General features: G+C 40.9%; 1 protein-coding gene across 1 annotated transcript in view; it reads right to left on the bottom strand.

The window, feature by feature from the left end:
- The window catches only part of LOC104943027 (unconventional myosin-X-like), a gene marked incomplete at its 3' end in the record, with an annotated part of 35,231 nt that overhangs the window by 6,084 nt on the left and 7,811 nt on the right, over positions 1 to 21,336 (bottom strand). The window contains exons 2-11 of the mRNA XM_010768348.1: positions 14,925 to 15,023; positions 6,321 to 6,479; positions 5,079 to 5,266; positions 4,775 to 4,909; positions 3,419 to 3,543; positions 3,287 to 3,300; positions 3,062 to 3,146; positions 2,434 to 2,540; positions 2,037 to 2,166; positions 1,046 to 1,164 (exon numbers count right to left, since the gene is read on the bottom strand). Of these exons, the coding sequence (XP_010766650.1) occupies positions 1,046 to 1,164; positions 2,037 to 2,166; positions 2,434 to 2,540; positions 3,062 to 3,146; positions 3,287 to 3,300; positions 3,419 to 3,543; positions 4,775 to 4,909; positions 5,079 to 5,266; positions 6,321 to 6,479; positions 14,925 to 15,023 (1,161 nt within the window). The remainder of the gene's footprint in view (positions 1 to 1,045; positions 1,165 to 2,036; positions 2,167 to 2,433; positions 2,541 to 3,061; positions 3,147 to 3,286; positions 3,301 to 3,418; positions 3,544 to 4,774; positions 4,910 to 5,078; positions 5,267 to 6,320; positions 6,480 to 14,924; positions 15,024 to 21,336) is intronic.

The following is a 21,336-nucleotide window of genomic DNA, read 5'->3' as shown; positions in this document are numbered from 1 at the left end:
AAATATAAAGAGCTTGTGCTTGCCAGCTTCACTTCCCCTACAGGCATTGTGCTTGAATCGAAAACAAAACAAGAGTGTGGCGGTGTGTACTGTATTTGGGACAACAATGCTCTTGGGCTTTTGAGTAATCCATCATATGCCCCGTCACCTCTCACAACTAACGGGTGTGAACAGAGTGCTGGTGGCTCCAGGATCTCCGCCACCGGGTTGAGAAGAATGGCTGTTTGTCCAGGATGGGGGGTGAGGGGCTAGTGCAGGCAGTCATGGGGTGGGTGACCCCTGGCCGCTGTGAGAAGAAGCCATTCTTACCGGCTGCAGGACGGGAATAATGAAGTCTATTAAGAGACGAGCTGCTTCAAAGGCCAGGCCGAACAAGCTGCAGCAGGGCGACAGCACAGAGTCTTTGTCCGGCAAAGAAAAGCCTTCTTGTGACTTTAGAGATAATAGTAGAGGTCCATTCTGCATATTTGCTGATATTTATGCGTATGAGTGGGCCCAAGGCTTGAGCTCAGCCAAAAAGGATTGTGTCATGCGTCAGAATGTTCTTGTGGCATATGGTGAAAAGGATAACACATGCAGATGCAGACTCGTAAAATATTCACAGGCAGCAGCGTGGACATTCGAATCGGAGAAATAATTATAGCGTCTTGGTGCCTGGCTGTGCTGCCTCCAGAGGAGAAGGATCACTTCACCCTCAGTCATTGGCCCTATTGTGCCTTTGACTCAGATCACTATCACGATGGCGTTATTGTGCAAGGAATCTGGCAGACAAAAAGCAGGAAATGGCTGGGAGTCACGCAAGGGATCTGGAGGGGCATGTGGGGGAGAAGGGTGTGTGTGTGTGTGTGTGTGTGTGTGTGTGTGTGTGTGTGTGTGTGTGTGTGTGTGTGTGTGTGTGTCACCAGGACAAGGGAGGGAGAGGGGGAGAGGACTAGAGGGCAACAGACAGGCTTCTACTGTAGGTTTCAGTGTCGCCTTCTGAACAATCCCTGGGATATAACGGAGTGTGTTAGCTGTAATGAGTATTTAAAGTGTGTGTGGTTACCTGCTCCACGGTGAGAGGGGAGCAGATCTCTTCCCCTCTGAGGATCATGGATCGCTGGGTCAACACCTCGGACAGCTGGAAGCAGTCCAGGCCGAGCAGCTCGCTGACATTACTGACAACTGAAACACACATACAAACATGTGTATTAGGTGTAGTGTACGTATACGTGACATATGCTGTGATCCTATACAGTCTATAGGAAACTCTACTCTGCAGTCACTGTGGTTCCATGGTTTTATGGAAAAGAGGTCAGACAGAGTGAACAAAGGAGCATTGAGCTCATGTTACAGCCTGTTCAGAGCTCTGTCTGCGAGTGCACTGTCAATCAAACTCAGGGGCATGAGGAGTACAGCGGAGGGGTGCAACATCAGCACAGAGCAATTTAACTGCTTCAAAAAAAAAAATATATATGTTGCAATAGATTTCTGAAAAAAAGACATTGCTTAACTGTAAGAGAATTAAAGATGAAATATGTTTCTACATTTTGTATCCAGCACTTAAGGCTGTTGTTTGCAACATTTTCTAATCAACATTTTCCTCACATTTACGAGTAGCTCATGAGATCAAAAAGGTTTCTTTGTCTTGGTGCCAAGGAAGAACTTGTTTGGTAAGCACAATGAGCTCTCATGATTAAAATACATTTTATTTTTTCGGGGAATGGCTTATTTTAGAAGAACTTTAATTTCCTTGGAAGTGTCCTACAAATAACTGCCATTCATCCTACTACTCACTGCAAATACGAATTTGATAGAAAGAGCTGCTCTATGTGAATCCAAGTAATTTACTACAGGAAATATGTGCTGAATTGAATGCTTGGCTGTTGACATATGTCAAGACAACTTCCAAGTATTAAGAAATGACAGCAATAAAGCATTCCCAGTTCCTCCTTCGAGTGGTACAGAGAGAAATTGGGCAAAACCAATTGTGTGAGGATATATTTAACACACTCTGCATAGTAGATCTGTAGTGTACTCTTAATTCCTTCTCTTACCCCCTTTGGAGGTGATCTGAGCTCCACCAGCCGTCATGAACTCGATGTTGCCCATCTGGAGCACTGCAGACAGCAACTTAAACACGTCTCTGATCTCCTCCTCCGTGAACTCCATCACTTTCAGGGCTTCCTGCGACACAACACAGATAAAGTTAGGCAACATTTCCGTAGAAACACACTAGAGTCATTAAGAACGTGAGAGCAGTTTTTTTATTCATTAGAGAACACTTTTGCCAATACAGCCATCATGACACAATGAATTAGCATGTTTCCCCCAGGCTCTCTTGAAGTCTGTCTGGTTTGGTGGTGTTACACTCAAGAGAAAGGTGTATAGCGCCCTCTGGGGGTAAAACAAATCACTTACATGAAATGCATGTTCCTCTCATGTTCTCCTTACCATCACACTGTTGAAGAGCTGCTTGTCATCCAGACTGCTGTCCTTCATGCAGCCTGACTGACACAGGTAGTGGTATGACTCAGGACCCTCGGACAGGAGGTACATGTCTGCAAAACAGAGACAAGAGGAAACTCAAAGTTGAATACAATCTTTAACCTCACAATATAAAAAACTAATTTTTGTCATTATCTATTCAGCGATAGCTTTTACAACTAGAGATAATCTACTACAACAAAAACATTTATATTCAGTGCATAGTGATCTTAAGCTATATTTTTTTTACAACCTTAACTCTTTCTTGTTAAAAAAATAAATAAATTCAATCAACAAAAAGTAGTTTTACCATTGGCTCATTTGGTCAAATTGTGGATTTGTTTTTCCTTATATTTTCTATGAATCTGATTAATGATCCACAAAACTTCAGATGTATACCTGAGTGTTGATCATGATAAAACAATGTTGGCAGTTCCTGTAGATCTGACAGAAGTAGACTTATTATAATGAATGACCTTTAGACATTAGTTACTCACTATTACAAATAAGAAGCTGAGTGTATGTTCACGTGTTAGTTTCCAGGAAAACCTATGATTTTGGTAACTATTTTGGTTGAGAGTCTTTGAAAACGTACCTCTGTGGTCTGTGTCCGCCCCTGCTAACAGAGCGTAGAAGATGTGGTAGTTTCTCTCTCCAGGATTCTGTCGAACCACACGGTTCTTAGAGAGAAACGATTTTAAAGAGTTAGTTAAAAAAATATTTCATGAGAGATTTTGCTGATGACTGATTGATTGAATAAAAAAAAAAATCCACTTGCTGATCCCAGTCGCTGCAACTGAATTTTTCAACACAAATTTACCTTTTCCAGCAAATCTGATCATTGAAGGTCAAGGAGAACAATGAACACTGACAGTCAATATAACCTCTGAAACAGACACTAGTATAGACACATGAGTTCACAAGTATATCTAAGTGAACCGTTGAAGGATACAGTCAATGATGCAGCCTCCCTGAATGTTTCCGTTTTGGGAAAAGTGAAGCTGGATGAACTTCCCAAACCGACTGGAGTTATTATTGTACACTGTCTTAGCATTTCCAAAGGCTTCCATGATGGGACTGCAGAGAGGGGAAAACATTCAAGCAAATAAAAATACTTTTGACACACCCCATTAATGTCCATCACCTTATGTGTTGATTAAGATGTTGAAACAGATGCCGGTGTTGTTCAGTCTAAGGGAAAGCATGCATTCTCACAGTATTGCCTAGTTTGTCACATATGTTGACCTCTATACTGCTTAAGCATCTCAAATATTTCTGAAATTTGAATGGAATTTAGTATATCCATTGAAAAGGAATCTAACTTCGATACAACAAAATTGTTGACAATGTTGTTAATGTTGTTAATGTTGTTAACAATGTTTGTGGTATCTGAAGGTATCGGCTTGGTCTTAGAGTGAGGTAAGAACGCCCTTCCTTGGAAAAGGCTGACATTAGTTGATGATTTGGATTTAAATTGTTTAAGGGGGAATAGAAACTCTGCTAAGGTTAAACTATAGTTTCACATTGGTTACTGTGGTTGAGGTGGTTGACATATGCGCTGCTGATGTTGTAATGTCACTGCTGTGACATTGATGTTTGACTCTGGCTGTGTTTGATATTACATTTGCATTGTTTTGATTGATATATTTGGGGATCAAGAGAGGGTGGGGTTAGGGACTGTGGGTTCTGAAGCTGCCCTAATTACCAGGGAGTCTCCCATTAACAGAGGGATTCTCCTCCAGGGGCAGTTTTGATACTGCTCTGGGGTTCTACCAGCCCACCAACACCTACTACACCATGCACACCGTTTTGCTATCCTAAAGTGGTCGGACATCCGGGGCCAGAGTGCCTAAAATAGGGATACGACGGGCAGCGTGGTGTTAGAGGCCACGTTGTAAACTCCCCCCTAAGCAGATTATGTTGATCTTGCGTGTAGATTCTGGGGGGTTTTGAAGTCCTAAAAAGATTGGACGGCCGTTCACCGGAGCCTTATCAGCACCCGAGTTTGGTATCGGAGACGGCCTAGGTATTAACAATTTTGTTGTATCGAAGTTAGATTCCTTTTCACGAACGAACATTGTTATACTTAATTATAATCATTGCCAGGAAATGCATTTCAACATGGACGACATCCAAGTTTAGTTTGCCTTGAAGACCTCCTAATGCAGGAAAGACTAGATTGTATAAAGCTTAAGAATGAAATAATTATATAAACAAAAATGCACATGTAAACTAGAAGGGCCCTTGGAGACCTCCACCAAGGGCCAATCTTGCAATGTTTACAAAATTGAAACTGTTGAAACAGTACCTGCTCTGGACGAGAGCCTGCTCCACCCTGGTGGTCCACTCCGACAGAGGAGTGCCTGCTGAGTTTTGACTCATCACTGAGAGAAACTTCAGCAGCAGCTTGGTGCTCTCCGTCTTCCCGGCACCACTCTCCCCACTGATGATACAAAGAGAAAGAGAGAAGCAGATACTGTAAATAGACCCATCAAACCTCTTACGCTCAATTTTTATTGTCAATTAGGAGATTGTAAATAAGGAGATTTGAGAGGCAGAGAGCTGCTTCCTAACATTCTGTATAGGGAGTCTTTTCTAATGTGGATTCTCACCTAATGAGAACACACTGGCTGTCGTGTCTCTTCCACAGGCAGCGGTAACACTCATTGGCCACAGCGAAGATGTGAGGCGGCAGCTCCCCCATCTGGTGTTTGCTGTACTGATCGACTGCAGTGCTGTCATACAGGCCCGATATCTGCTTATAGGGATTTACTGCTGCCAGGATTGAACCTATGTTGGTCTGAGGGACACATAAAAGCAGACAGAAGTACGTAAGGAGGAAAGAGGAGATGAGAGAGGAGGGGGAAAAAAAGAGAAGAAGAAAACATGATCAGTGAAATAGGACATGATATATAAAAGAAGAACTGAATTGTATTTTTTACTAAGTTGCGACTTTTACACATTGTACAAATTCTAATGACTGCATTAGATCTACAGTACAGTTACTTAACACTACCAGTTTAGTAGATTCACCCAGTTTTCTGTGACACAGTAACTGTAGCTAGTAATACTCTTAAACTGCTGCATATGGCCTAGTTAACACTAAAGCTGGTAGTATTTTAAGCTCTATTCCTCCGTGGTTATGCGCTTTGGGGAAAGGTGACTCACTGAAGTGTGTTTGTGGGTCATCTTTCCTCAATGACATTGTTCTGTGATCCCATGCAGACAGACCGCTGCAACCCTCCAAGATAAGATTAAGAGATAGGTTTTCGGAAAACATAGTTACAGAGACTGAGGGGAAAGATTATTTTAATAAAGCCCGGGTTGTGTTTCAAGAGGGCGGTGAAAATAATCCTTGGATTGAGACAGAGTCAAACAAACACATTCAAAGTCTTGCATTCTTAAATGAAATCCAGCGTTGAAACTCTTCAGTGTATTACAGTAGATGCATTCTGTAGTGTGTGTTGTTTAGCATTTTATTCCTTACTCGGCCTTGCTTGTGTTAGTGTTTTTCTTCTAATTTTCCTCTGACATGGCACAACAACAGTGTCAACTTTATAGAGCTTATACTTGGAATGCAATAGCAAGAATCTGACAGGACGTGTATGTAATGCTTCATACTTCAAACACAACAAATCCTATTGTTGCCTTGCATTAAAAAAAACTCCCATTTCCGGTAGATGTTTTTGATGGATTGAGATTTGTTGCACTCTGAGTTTAGTTTGTGTTGAACATTCCAGCTCCCAGCTATATTGTAACTGCAACCCTGACTGAGACAGTAGACCCACATATTGCAGGTACACCATGGTGGTCCATGCTAAATGTTCTCACAGATAACGAGAGAGGGGCCTTACATAGATGTTGTCTCTCTTGTAGCGCAGTAAGAGGTTGTGCATGATGGCAGCTTCATGCAGCTCTGCCAGTGTGGACATGTCCTCCACTCCATGGACGCTGCTCGGGTGCATCGGGTACACCGTCTCCCCGTTCAGCTCGGCCTTCTGGAGATGGATCACCTGAAACACACACGTCCAAAAAGTGAACTTTCACCATCTGGTATGTAATATACCAGCAGCTTGTACAGCAATAACACACGTATTTGTGGGGTATACATTGTGTGTATCCTTTTTTTGATGGTGGTTTCAGTGGAGAGGCAACAGTTAGTCAACTATTTCAGTTGTGGATGGATAGAGAGTAAATTAAATTGTCCAAGTTCATTTTTTTTAGGCAAAAATATCAGAGATTCAGTTTGAAACTCCTCGTGTATTTAAAGATTTCTCCGTTTTTTTATGTTTATATCTTAATAACCTGACTATGAGTTGCGGATTTACAAAACAGGACAATACCGTGGTCTGGGATGGATCAGTTTTACTATTTGTCTGACATTTTATCGACCAAATCATTAATAGAAAAATAATAATCTATAATGAAAATAACTGTACAAAGCCCTAGTTGTCAGTATTATGAATTCAAAGGTTTGTTTAACACCCCTGACGGGCGGATAGGCAAGTTAACGCAGATCCTGACTGTTCCACTGCGATAATGGCCGATGCAGGCATGAGTGACAGGCAGATCCAGGTGATGATACAGGAAGAACTGAGGTCACTATGACAGATTGAGTCCCTGATGGGCCCCTGTCTGAGCCTGCTGCCAGCATACCTGACAGGTAGAGAGCCCCCTGTATAACGCATGCCTAGACATGTCTCTTTCATTTTTTTGATTAACTTTTTCATGAAAAATCTCTCGCAATGTCAATTATTTTTTAGGATTCAGCAGAAGAGTGAATGTGGTGATTGGAGATGTCTTTTTGATGATGTTAAAGCCCCATTTTTAGAGTTTTTACTTGATGAACCAGTCTCTATAGTGGCAGTAAAACAGGAAAACACTCTCTCATAAACCAACATAGATCCACAGAGAGTCTCGCAGACATCATGGCTATCATGACGCTAATGGAAACAGGAGATGAGAAAAACTTCAACTGTGATGGTCACTTGATGGGAAGCAATGTTTGGATCAATACTGATGGGCAAGGAGCTGTGGCTTGTGGTGTTGTGGTGTCCTAGTGCATTACTGCTGGCTCTTTTGGTATATTCAATTGTGTCCCAGTTGGGAGCAGGCACTGGTTTCCCAGAACTGCTGAGTCCGCGCAGAGAGGCTGCTGGGAGAAGCTGCCGTTTATGTGTAGATGAAGGTTTGAAAGGGTTTTGTTTATTCACGAAAGATGAAACTAAAAAAACCTGATAAATAAAATAGTGCAGTTTTCATTTTTTGTTTACCATTTAGCTTTGAAGCTTTGAACATATTAATGCCATATTTCTTCTGTGGTACATATAGTAATTTAACCCATTTTTGATATGGACATATTTATTAGTGCAGATTGAACAAAAGTGCCATCAAAAGAAAGTCTCAAAACCTTCATTTCTGTCATTGTACCTTTTATTCTCGTGCACTGCTCCAAATATAATAATATGACAGGGTAAACCTATGTCATATATATATATATATATATATATATATGTATATACTGTACATAGCATATGACTAAGCAGTATAATGATAATATATGTAACCCTAGACAGTATTTGTCAGTACTTCCTTCTAAGTATGTGGAATAATAAACTGACTCTGGTCTGACAGCCACGTTAATATCAGACGTAGATGGCCATTAGAGAATGGGTGTATGCTGAGACAAAAGCACAATAACAATGCGCTCATCAGTGGGTTGCTACATGTTTTTGTGGTATTAAGGTTTGTGAAAGGGTGAAGAAGGGAGAAAAGCAGCATGTGCAGTGATGTCATCCATCGAGCAGAAGCTTGCGGATTTACAGCCAGATGTCCCTAAACATTCGGCCTGAACCCCACCCTCTCCTCTCTGGTGCATTGGCCCTGATTCACCAGGCAATGCCTAAAAGACTAATAAATCAAACAGACGTTTCACTTATTTTACATCCTTAACCAGTGTTTTAATTTTACACTCAATTACATCACTCTTTTATTGTGATTGATGTCACGTTCAACCCCTGGGCTCTTAAAGCATCAAGTGTTATCATACAAAACCACGAATGAGTGACAGTGAAATAAAAGGAAAAAGTGCAACAGCAAAGAAAACACATTTTTATCTTAACAAACATCATTATGAGAGCTGTATATAATATCAATTAACAGCATGTCTAGGTAATGATAGATAGGTATGATCTTTAAAGCGATATTATTTATCATTTTTTCAGTCTTCTGTAGGTCACACTTATTTTAGAATGGTTCAAAGTAGAGATATTTCCTAGCATAGCAATATTTAGTTTGCTGTATTAGCTATCATACAGACTGAGAGAGGCTGTAGCAGCAAAACCATTAAGAGTCCTGAATAGAGCAATAACTTAAGTTCCATTGCTTATGAATTAAACTTTTTTAAATATAGTGATGCTTCAAAGATAGAAAATGATATGTACATTGCATTTGATAAAACACTGTATTTAGTATGTTCTTTCACATATACTGTATATAAAGAGAACTTGCTAACAACACATGATCAGGCTCTAATCTCTGGGTTCTCCTTCTATTGACCATGATGGAGAGATATGTGTGTCTGAAGATGAAACCCACCCAAGATATCTCAGACACTTCTGTTAGCATTCTTCACATTCCTAAAGAGCACAGGTACAAAATAAATTTTGGTGGCCGGGAGAAAAGATAATATACGATAACAAACATCTAGGAGAGTCTACAGATCCATGTTACACTCTCGATGTCCATGAAGACCTCCAGTTTCACAGGAGGAAAACAAATATGGCTGCCTTAGCCAAACACACAATGAGCTGCATACTTGGAAAGCACCCCTATCTCTCCTGGAGAAAGATATAGAACACAAGAGAAGGGAAATGCCACTTTATAACTCTATGTGCCTGCGTAGATACTCTGAAGTATTTGTTGTCTGTGTCTAAATCATATGATGTGGCCTTTGATATTGATCCTCTTTCGGTAATATTTCCCTGTTCAGATTTCACAGAAAAAGCCTCGGGGGACTTTTTATGCCCGAAACATCAGAGAAAACTGAGCTGGAGTTTATGCATCAAAGGAGGTTTCACATTCCTCTGCTTTAAACCCACTGTTATTATCTGAGCCACTGCCTTTCTCAGCAATATGTATTTATTTCATTAACAATTTGTTTCCAGATGATTTACAACATTGATAAGAACATACATTAGATGCAGCTAAAAGGAAACTAAAATGTATTATGAGAGTAGATAGGGTCGAGACAATGGCTGATACTCTTTATTATTTCCATTTCTAACCTAAGGTGCAATAATGTTACGATAAAGTCCATTTGAATGATTACACATACTGGAAATGTATCTTAAAGGTGACCTATCATGCAAAATGCACTTTTGTACATCTTTTATACATGAATATGTGTCCCCGGTGTTCCAGGGAACTCACCAAGTGTCAGAAAACACAACCCTCTCTATTTTCCTCCATACCCAGATCTCTTAAAAAGGGGCTGCAACGGATCTGATACAGACTGATCCAGATTTGAACACTTCTCTGACGTCACAGAAGTGGCGCTACGGCTATTGGGCCAACTCCACCAATCAGGAGGAGACAGCCACGAACATTGCCGTTGGAAAGCGCTGGAGACGCTGTAGTCCATATGCCAGGCCTGTAGATGGTGCTGTTCTCACAGAATCAGTCCATGCAAAGACAGTGTTAAATTGAGCGAAATGAGGAATGGCTAAAATGCATGATCTGTTTGGTATTTTGAAAAATAAAAAGTATAAATATGCCTTATATAGGTATGGTCCTACACTATACTATTCAAATATAGCATGATAGGTCCACTTTAAAGGATCTAGAGAGCAGTGAAGGTCCATGTGACGCTGCTAATAAAAGCCCGACTAACCCAACAGTGATGTAACACTGTGTCTCGTCTGTTATTGATTTCCCACTTCCAAAAACAAAGTTTGGATGCATGAATTTGCTCTGAATTATTAGTGAAAAACACAAAGTATATTGTTTATTTAGAGCACAACTTGCCTATTTGTTTTCTTATTATCAAAGTGTTTCACATGTGGATGCAGGCCTCACTAAAGGTAACAATTTGAGTGATGTAATGACGGCTGGAGATAATCTCATGCCACTTATAACACAATGTGACTCGTCATTGATTGGTCAAAATGTTCACTGTACAAATCAATTCTGTCCAAATGCAGCCTGTTGTTGACACACATACGGACAGATAAACATCACATCTGAAACTTTTGCTGTGTTTCTTTGAGTCGTTTCGTGATGAATCATTTTGAACAAATGAGGCTGAAAACACAGACAGTTGTTTTTCTTGCCGTTTCCTTTGCTTCTTCATTTTCTTACTTCCTTCCTTCTCTAATAAAACTGACTAAAATAAATGCACACAACATTTTGGTATTGCGTCCGGTCCGCTCCAAAAAAAAGGTATACTCAAAAATACATGGTGGATAACTCATGAAACACTTAATATACTTAACCTAAATGTTGTCATTTTGATCATCATAAAAGAAACCAAGGGCTTCATTATTATGATATGATTAAGACATACAGAATAGATGTTACGTAGACATTTCAAAGGTTAAATACAAAATTAAACATATCAAGCTGTTTTAACTCAAAAATTCAACAGTCTAAACAATAGATGGTTAGAAAAAAAGAAAATGTGGTATTCATATTTTGAGTAGTTTTTTTTACGGCAAACATAACTCATTCTCCAGTCCCGGGTTATTTGTCTTATGTGATAGTAAAATTAATATATTTTGGACGGTTTATCAATAAAAAAGCAACTTATAATGGCTAAAAAAAAAAATATATATATATTATTAATTTATTATAGCTGCAGCCTTTCTGTTATTAGTGAACAAATATTGAGCTGTTGACTTTTTGGATTCTTAAGCCAGAAAATGTACCTTATTCAAGAACAAAAATGCATCAAATATAGACCAAGTGCAAAGTATCACCATAATGATACAGAGTAAATCTCATGAACAGTTTTTCTGATGATGACAGAATAGCAACAATCCGAATTAAAAACTTTGTTACAGCTGTAAGGCTGCTCCCTTTTGTTTCCTCCCAGCTGAAACCACACCCTGCTGCTGCTGCTTTGTTCCACCAGGCCTGCTGAATATTCAGATGAAGGCGGCGTCGGCCTCTGTGGCCCTGAGGCCTTTAAATGGCAGATATATTCAAGCCTTTAGAAATGACACATGGGCAGATTCAGAATCACAAGCTTGTGAACACAAACACTGTCTTGTTTATCTCTGCCTGTTTCTGCCTCCTTTCTGTTACTCTCTCTGTGTCTTACAGTGAATCCATCGGCTGAAGGGGGGTCCCTCCCAGACCCCGGAGACATGGGGGGAGGATGGAGTCAGGATTATTATGAGGAAAATTGTGGAAACAAATAACACAGAGTTTTTCATTACATCCTGCTCAAAAATCTGACAATGGAATACAGCAAACTCAAATCTTAAAAACATTTGTTGAGTTTATTCAGAGATACCCACAATAATGTTTGTGTGAGCATGTTATTTCTGTGGCCGCACTCGTGAACACACATCACACTCATATAATGGCTCCATTGACCAATAATCCAGAAAAAACTGAGGGGCCATCAATGAGCCATTTCAAACCTTAGAGACGGTTTGTCTACAGGCCGGAGACGACTTCAGACCAAATGTTAAAAGCAAAGCATCTCCCCAAAGAGTAAACCACTTTGTTTATTGTGTTGTATCATATTGTGCAGAAGATGACTAGACTGTCTCATCCAAAACCAATTCAGGAGAGGGGCACTTTTATCTTGAGCAATAAACTAATGTGGTATACTTAATCAAACCGAGCAGAATCACGATTTAGGACCAGCAACCAACATGGGCGTCCATTATTCCACAGTGTTGGATTTACGACTGTTTTAAAATATCAGCTATAGCAGTAATGTATGTGTGAAGTAATTGATGCATAAATATTTCATTTCGGCCTCGTAGACTGACACCAATTTATGACACATTTCAGTCTCATGGTATTGTTCAGTGAGGCACAGATGACATCACCAGCAGGAGCTATTCAGTACAGGTGACAAAGCCCTCTTCCTGCTTTTCTCTACATGTGCGTCCCCTCTGGGGATGACTCACACACTGTTAATCCAGCTGGTGCCATCTGGCAACAAAACACACACGCGCACAGACACTGATTGATGCAAACACACACAAAACAACAAGACAGTTATCTCATCTTCAGTGTGTCTGCTGTATCTTACTGGTCCACTCAGGCCAGAGCACACCTAGGAGGAGACAGTGATGAATGCTGATATGATGCCTAACGTGACAGCAGCCAGGTCAGCCTGATAGGGCCGAGGCATTGTGGGTAGAGACACACTCTTGAGTCTACAAGATGAGTGCTCAGGCAGGGAGCTGCACCTTAGTCTGAGCACCGAAGCAATGGGTAATGGTAAATCCCCCCCCCACCCCCACCCAAGGAGAAAATGCAGCTGGGGTGCATTTACCAAACCACCTTTGACACTGCACACGGGTGTAAAGACACTCAAGGACGCAGACAAGGACAGACAACCAACGCTGACTCAGATACCATTTAGAGGAGCTGGGTTAAATAAAGATTACCACAGAAAGAAATGCAAATAAACCTCAGCAGATGTGTCACCCAGGAACAGGGGAGGACATAAGGTCAGCCAGCGATCCTGGAGTCAGAGACAGTCTGTTTTCAGTCTCACATTCCTCTCATTCTGAGCCATATGTTTGGCCTGATGACCAACATATCTTGAGATCACATGTGAGGACCATATGAGACAGTCCAGCTTCAGCTCAGCTGTAACGCCCCAATCCTACACCCAGTGATGTCATGTTAACCAAATGTTACTTTTCTAAATCCTACTGAGGGTGGTGAGAACAACACCCACTGGTTTTCTCCGGTCTTATTGAGACCACAAAGAAAAAGTGGACTTTTTCCCCTGTGAATCCTTTCTCTCTGTGATAGATGGTATTTCAGAGTCATCCCTGTCCCTTGACTGCCCATATCCGACGTCTCACACTCAAAGAATGCCCACCGCTGACCACAGAGACATAAACACATACACTCAGGATGAGTTCATATGTTCCCTCTCTCACATCGTTTATAACTCTGTACCTTTAGCACACCAACCTCAGCTAAGGCCTCAGCTGAAGTCATAGACATCATCACATATATATATACACCATAAAGGCTGAAACTAACATTGGCTTTCATTATCGATTCATCTTCTGATTATTTTCTAGATCGAACGATTCATTGTTTGATAATGTCAGTAAATAATGAGGCATGTTCTTTGCAGTTTCTCAAAGTCCCAGGTGATGTCGTTGCATCTTTTTTACATTTTTGAATTAAAATCACGTTTAAAATCAACCAATTATAAAAACAGTTGGGAATAATCTTTCTGTCAATGGACTTGCTGGTTAGTCGAGTTATTGTTACAACTCTAATACCAATGCGTACTAAAATGTATAGACAACAGAATATTTAGCGCTATATGTCAGCTGATGCAATCAACTTCCACAAAGAAAACAAATTCTGCTTCTTAACAGCTTTACAAATTCTCATTCTTCTGCCACCCTTCTAAATGTGAACAGTCACGGACACAATTGAGGTATAATGCAGGGCGATGACTTGTAGTTAATGTGTTATATGAAGAAATCTTGAAGACCAAGTCAGTCCTTTGGGCCCTACCCTATTTCTTCCCGAAGCCCTGACCTGAACAAAGACCTGCGGCTGGGATTGGACAGTCAGTCCGGAGCTAAAACACGATCATGGATGATATAGTGTGGATAAGGCCTTTCCACTAGATAACAGTTGTACCGGAAGCTCATTTTTGACCTACGCTCCACATTTTTACTGGGAAACCTTTTTTTAACTGTCCATCGCCACCTTTCCTCTGCCTCTCCCTCCCCCTTTTGCAATGCTTCTCTCAAACTCTGTGTCTCTCTTTCTCTCTGACAGGATTTCCTCCAGACACAAAGACCACCATGCACTGCCAAACAGATAAGCTCGGCCCAATGACACAAGGAGCCCATTCCTGTTACTTTATTACAAAAGGTGTTGATCCGACTGCTGAACCGCGGGATGAAACATGTGTGAAAACAATTAACCTTCTCACATTGGGCCACCCCCTCTCCCAGTTATTGTACAACCCTGTAAATTATAAATGAAAGACGATTGGGGGCTTTACTGTACATGTACACTACACCAGTTAAAGCCTGTACGTGCATTGATATGTCCTGCATGTGTAAGTGTTGCCTTTTTTCTTGGCTGTAAGGGGTTAATAAAATCATGTGGTAACAGTCCTTTATAATTAAATAGCTTCATACTTTAGGCACACTGGGTCCATGAGAGTTTGGGATGTTTTATTGTGACTCGTTTGCAGCATTAAGACTTCAGCAGGAAAAATATCATCATCTTACCTTCCCATAGTCGGTGGTGAGGACCAAAGAAGCATCATCACAAGAGCTGACGGTGGAGGGGAGGAGCTGCTCTTTGTGCCTCAGCCACACACGGGCCCCCTGCAACACAATAGACAGAAAAACATCATTAGCATCTGGATACAGGGCTCATATTTATAGGTGCAGTTGACATTTTGTACAAGATGGTCTCCTGCATAATAATGTATTCCTGGAAGCTCTGAAAAACCCCCAATCGGTGTCATTATTTTTCCTCTGTTTCCCCCGAATAACCTGTCCCTCTCATTTGTGTCAACTTTGTCTCCTCCATGATCGCCTGTTTGTGCTTTTATCATGTTCTGTTGCTTTTACCTCTTAGAATAGTTAACTAATTGTACGGTGTCCTTGGGTGTCATGAAAGGCGACTTAAATAAAATGAATTATTATTGTTATTTAGAGCATGGAATACATACTTAATATTAATCAAAGGTAGTTTGAGAGACAAAAAACATAACAAACATAGCCCATCTTTCGCGACTTACAGACCTTTACCATGTCTTGGATATATTTTCCTATCCCTTACTATATCAAATTGCCTCATCTCAAGTGTCATAATGTTAAGTTCATTATTTTTATATATGAGTATAACATTTAATAAAAGTCAAAACATCTCTTTATGTTTTAGGTAAAAATAGTACATTTGCCATCAATTATTGAAGCACCAGATGTATTCCTATTTGGTGCTCTAATAAGTATTTAAATCTGCAGGACACTGTATAGGATTAAGCCAAAATGCGTTCAAACTGAACTACAGTGTCTGATGTGGCTCACAGCTAAAAATGGAGGTCTATGCCACAGAGATGCTACATCAGGCTGACCTTTATTGGATATGCAAGTGGTCTTATGCATTACAATCACATTTCAATGACAAGAAAACGCAAGTTTCCAACCAAAAATATGTTAAAGAAACATTCCTAGGTGTAATATCAACATGTCAGGTGAGTTATACGATACGATATACTTTATTGTCCCCGAAAGGACATTTGTTTTGGAGTTATAGCTGCTTGGATAGAAGAGACAGCAGAGCTATTCTAGAAAAGCAGGGATTGCATCATCTAGTTTTCTTCCTCCTCTTCTACTTTTCCACATTTTTCTCAACATTGCACATCCCTCTGTGCCACATAGCTGCTGCCTCACCACAGTAAACTGGCAAAGTTATCCTCTTATTTAACTGTCAGTGCCTTTTAGTAGAGAAAAGCTGTTAGCCAGGCCTGCATGCAGAGGGTGTGTCAGAGACTAAAACTAGCACTCAGTCATACACACTCAGTAAAACTGTCTAAGAGGCTTAGCAGATTGATGTTTCATCCCATCAAATAAAAGAATAGTGACCCAAGTTAACTTGTGGCACTTTAGCAAAACACTCATGACAAATGTTTATGTCTACCATCCTTTCTTTTTTTCTATATTTAATTCAAGGAAACCACAGCACGCTTCTTGCCAGTTGTCCCAGATCAGATCCTGGTTCCAGACAGCGATTATCAGCAGGACTACAGCTGATCTGAGCAGCCTGGTGTCCTGTGTTTGTGTATCCACGTGAAGTCACCGGCCTTCCCAGACATGTTTGTTAGCAGCTCAGTAACCAGGAGCAATAACAGGAATCTGAGGCTGATTGCTCACTGACTGTCATTTCCTTACAGTGGCTCAAGATACATTCAGAGAACCGGCTGTGTTTGAAGGAGTAAACATTGTAAATCTTTAACGATGAGTTAAGAAACAGCAAATAAAACCTTTGTTAAACAATAGAGAATATTGGAAATCATCTGATAAGGAAACTCTGACCTTCAAATTAAACTTCTTCATTTTAGGAAAGAGAACATTAAATGTAAAGCTGAAGCCAGCAGATCCTTAGCTTAGCATTAAGGCTGTTCTACTTTAAAAAGGTAGCAACATTTGTGTTTATCTTTAAAGCTCACCAATTCAAATATTATGTGTGGTGTGTTAGGGTTGAAACATGACATCTTGTAATGTTATGATGGGTTATAAGAGTGATCTTACCACTTCACTTTCGGCTTTTAAGAAAGCCAGAAAGTGTATTGCCCAAAATGTCAAGGTTTTCCTTTAAGAAGCCTGGGTGCTAATTAACCCACAATCCTTTGTAGCATGTTCAATCTCACCATTGGTATCTTCAGCTGTACCAACAAAAAAACAAAAACATTTAAAATAGGATATGCACTTTGAAGGAATGTGCCCTATAGGTCATCCTCTCTTGTAAAAAGCTTGTCTTTGATAAAGTAAACACCATCAATCTTCACCACCATTGAAGTGGCCGGAGGAAACACACACCAAAGGGAATTGTGTGTCCAACAGAGCATAAAACTGAACAGATCAATATGCATGGATTCCACTAGGAAACCGTATACAAGGTCACCACTTTCAGACATCAATCCTCATTAACTATTTACAACAGGCTGCCACGTGTGCGCACACACTCTCATCCGTGGGGCACAACGTGTTGCCACCAGGGTCAGAACAAAGATCAAGATGCTTTTGTTTAATAGCTTCTATATTTACATGAAACATCATCTGCTTTAATGGTACTGAAACCCAGAAACAAAAAGGAAGTTGGTTCAATAAAGAATTACCAGTCAATAAATTCACTTGATACACCGCTCAGAGTGATGATTGGTCTCTATTCTCTTCTTATTCTGTGATTCAGGCCTCCTTTTTGGACAAAGGGTCACTCAGTCCAACCAGCCAGTCTGTAAAGCTACTTCCATCATCAAGGACATTTTTTCTCCTCCAGTCGGCTAATGGAGCGCAGCTAAATGTAGATCTCTCAAACCACTGGGGAGAGCGGTGAGTGGGATGAAGGGGGTCGTGTAAATTAGGATGAGGCTGAGGGGAGGGGCGAGGCAGAGGGGAAAGAGGAAGGGTGCAGGCACCTGATAATGTCCCGCCTTCCATTGTCTGGAAAAAGACGCAGACAAACAGAAACATCAGGACACAAATATAACAGAGGCATTCTCCAGCACACGGATTATATCAGTTTTAATATGAGACGCTTGGTGATTTCCACACCAACGGCCGACAGTGTCTGCCTGGTACCAGCCTGGCATTAATGGCCTATTCAGGGAAAAGCTGCTTCACGTGAATTGCAGAGGTCCAGTGAGGAGATTAATAGTGTTTACTCTATAGATTTAAGAAGATCAGCTGCTGTTATGTAACTGGAAATCACAGGGACTTGAACTCAGCAGAATGTTGCCGGTATTCTTCGTTGTTCTAGAGGCTCTGTGTATTGGGGCTGACATTATAAAGAAACATACGTAGTAACAAAAAAAAGATAATAAGAGATTTTACACAGCGGTAAAACAGTGGGCAAGCCATGGCACGAAAAGCAGTGGGATGTGTTTCTACACCACATCGCGGTATTGCTTCAACTTCTGTGACTCAAATATTAAAGCACAATTTTCAGGACTTGAAAGGTTCAGTGCTGAGTCAGAGTCTCAGAGGTTTTCCATTCCTATAAACAAAGACAAGCTCCATAACAATTGAATGGATACTGACAGATACAACTCACCACACAGCACGCTCATTGCAAATGGTGCAAGAATTCAGAGAACTAAAAATTCCCGGTTAATTAAATGAGTCAACACTATATGGTAAAAACCAAAAGCCAGCCAGCTGGGCCATAAAGATGCCAACTCTGGCTTGGCTTCCTCCATCAGCGTCTGGGCAGTGAGCTGGTCTCTGGAGAACTGCCCACCAGCCACTATTATCTTAATTGTGCAGAAACAGCCACATCATAGTCCTCTAACAGACGAAACGCTGAACTAGCTTATTTTTGAAGAACATCTATTCGATTCTAACAATCTTTTGTAGCCAAAATGTAAAAAATATTCTAATCAACTTAAAAGGCAGTAAATTATGAACAACTCTGGCACCCCAATGTTCTCTAATATCCCTTACCCTCTGAAAGCTGTTGCCCCCTGATTGTAAGCAAGAAAATGATCCCAAATTTGACTTGCTTTACCAATTTACCTTTTTACATTTATACGATTATTAAATGTGTAATCTTGTCACAAGCAGAATGTGGCATTCATCAAGTTTTTTTGCAAACGTCTTCAGACTTTCATGCCCTCTGTAATAAGGAATATTGGCTGTGAGCAATGAACACAATATAAAACAACATCCTGAAAACATTTGGATATTCAGATATGTCTTAAATCAACTCAGGAATGTGTCTGGGTAACCATCAGCTAGTAACATTTCAATTGGTGGAAGAATTGGTGTTTTTCTCTAGGACAACCAATAGTGTTTGTCCACTTGTTTGTGTCTTTGTAAGCGAGCGTGTGTGCCTGAAGGGTATAAAAGTAGAGATGAATTGTCTCAGCAACAGATGGTCTCACCAAAGCTCCACCCCCTTGACCCATCCATCCTCAGGAGCTCTGTCACTAAGTCAGGAAAAAGGCAACCACCTCTGACTGAGAGCTCAGAAGTTAACCAGGCGGAAATATCCCAAACAATGGCCAGCTGGGACGCAAAAGGGACACGCGTTTCAGCTCAAGTTAAGTCCACTTAACTTGAATCACCTGCTGCTGGAACACCAACCAATCTGACTAAACCAGTGAGATTGGGTGTGTACTTCTTTCAGAAAAATAATAGAAAAGTACAGTGATGTTATAATGGAACACAGCCTTCACCGGTTTTAATTAGAAAGATAACCCCCACCACCACGCCTCCGGTAACCAATTGTTTTAACAACCCCATTAAAAAGCAAAGCAGAACTGCTGCTGTGACATTTCCAGCTCAAGCTCATTTCACATTCTTAATGCTGCATGTCACTGGGCACATGTAGCACTGCTGAGGAAAGAACCCAGCTGATAAAAGTAACCCGACCCACCTAAACCAGCCACACGTCCATGTCCCATCGTGATGTCTGACACAGAAACCACCTGGGCCGAATGATGCCAGAGTTTGAGGCTTGAGTTTCCGTAGATTATACAACGACATCCAGCTCAGAGATTTTCTTATGAATGGGCCTAAAATATTTAAACGCTAACACGGTACAAGGTGCAACGGCTCTTTCTCTGCTGTCTGACGTAGCAAGAGCGCAGTCGGTCTCAGATGATCTTAAAAGACAGAACAAAAGAGAGCTAATTAAGTCATCCTGAGTTGGACACGGATGAACAATTAGTTATGATAAGACCATTGATTGGATCATAGAATGGTTTTAAAGGGGAGTAAACGGCTCCCCAGCGGACAGCAGTGCTGCGGGTTGGCCTGAGCACTAAAGCCTGGCTAAGAGACAAGTTGATTCCTGAAAAGCATCTCATGTGTTGTGCTAAGTTAAACGTAACACCGGAATGTATTTGTCAAAAAGAAACTCTAGCTGTTGCTGCTTTCCCTTGTCCTTCTTGAGTGTGCTTGCTCTCATAAATTTTTGTTTTGTGCTTGCCAAAGATCAGAATAAAGTTCTGAGTAACGTCCTCAACTTCATTGCAGATGTTCAAAAATACATATCGTTTTTATAAATATGTGTAGGATAAAGGTCCTTCATTTCATTTCCACCTCAAACAACAGGTCAGTGACAGCATTACCATAACAAAAGGAGAGCCATAAGGCCGAGTCAATAAACCTTTCTGACCTCACTGGGACAGATGTGCAGTCCAGAATTCTGGCGGGATGGTTGCCCTGCTTTTAGGGCTATACAAAGTCTAAAAAAGGAAAACATATCCATCCTAGTTTCTTAAATCTTAGGAGATGTCCTCTTTCGACAGTCCAAAATCCACGGATATTCAGTTTAATATAGAATAAAGACAGCATATTTATTGTTGTATTGGAAAGATTTGGGCAATAATAAAGGCACAGGAATGTATTTAGACAGAAAATAAACAGCTAACAATGCAGGAGTGCACTGCTGTTGTCCATCAAAAGGGAGAAAAGCCACATTTAGGGATTGAATGAAATCCCCTGCATGCTGATTGCGTGGAACGAGGACAAATACGCAGCTAGTAGCTAGTAGCTATGAGATTAAAAAAATGGGCCGACTGCAGTTGGGAGGGGAATCAGGGACAAGGTCCTTCTGGTTCTTTGGCCAACCGCTTTTAATTTGGGCAAAAGCTGCACGTCCACATAAAGTGCATATTTCATATTTGTAACTTTTTCATACTCTTCTGGGCAGCTGCTTTGGGCAAATCATGGGTTAAAGGTCCCATGTCATGCTTTTCCGGTTATTACCCGTCCCCTTGTGTGTTGTGAAGGTTTTTTCTGCATGTAAACGGTCTGTAGACTCACAGTAAAACTCTAACCCAGAAAAGACCTGTCTATGCTGCCCCAGAACGCCTTGTTGGAGATTTCTCTTTTTCTTCCTGGGTACAGTGACGTGACCATACCCAAATGGACCAATCCGTGGAGGCGTGGAGCCGTGGAGCCACAC

Source organism: Notothenia coriiceps, unplaced genomic scaffold, assembly GCF_000735185.1.
Source record: "Notothenia coriiceps isolate Sejong01 unplaced genomic scaffold, NC01 NC01_scaffold00005563, whole genome shotgun sequence".
NCBI classification, from domain to species: domain Eukaryota; kingdom Metazoa; phylum Chordata; class Actinopteri; order Perciformes; family Nototheniidae; genus Notothenia; species Notothenia coriiceps.
This window is presented reverse-complemented; position numbering and strand designations above follow the sequence as displayed.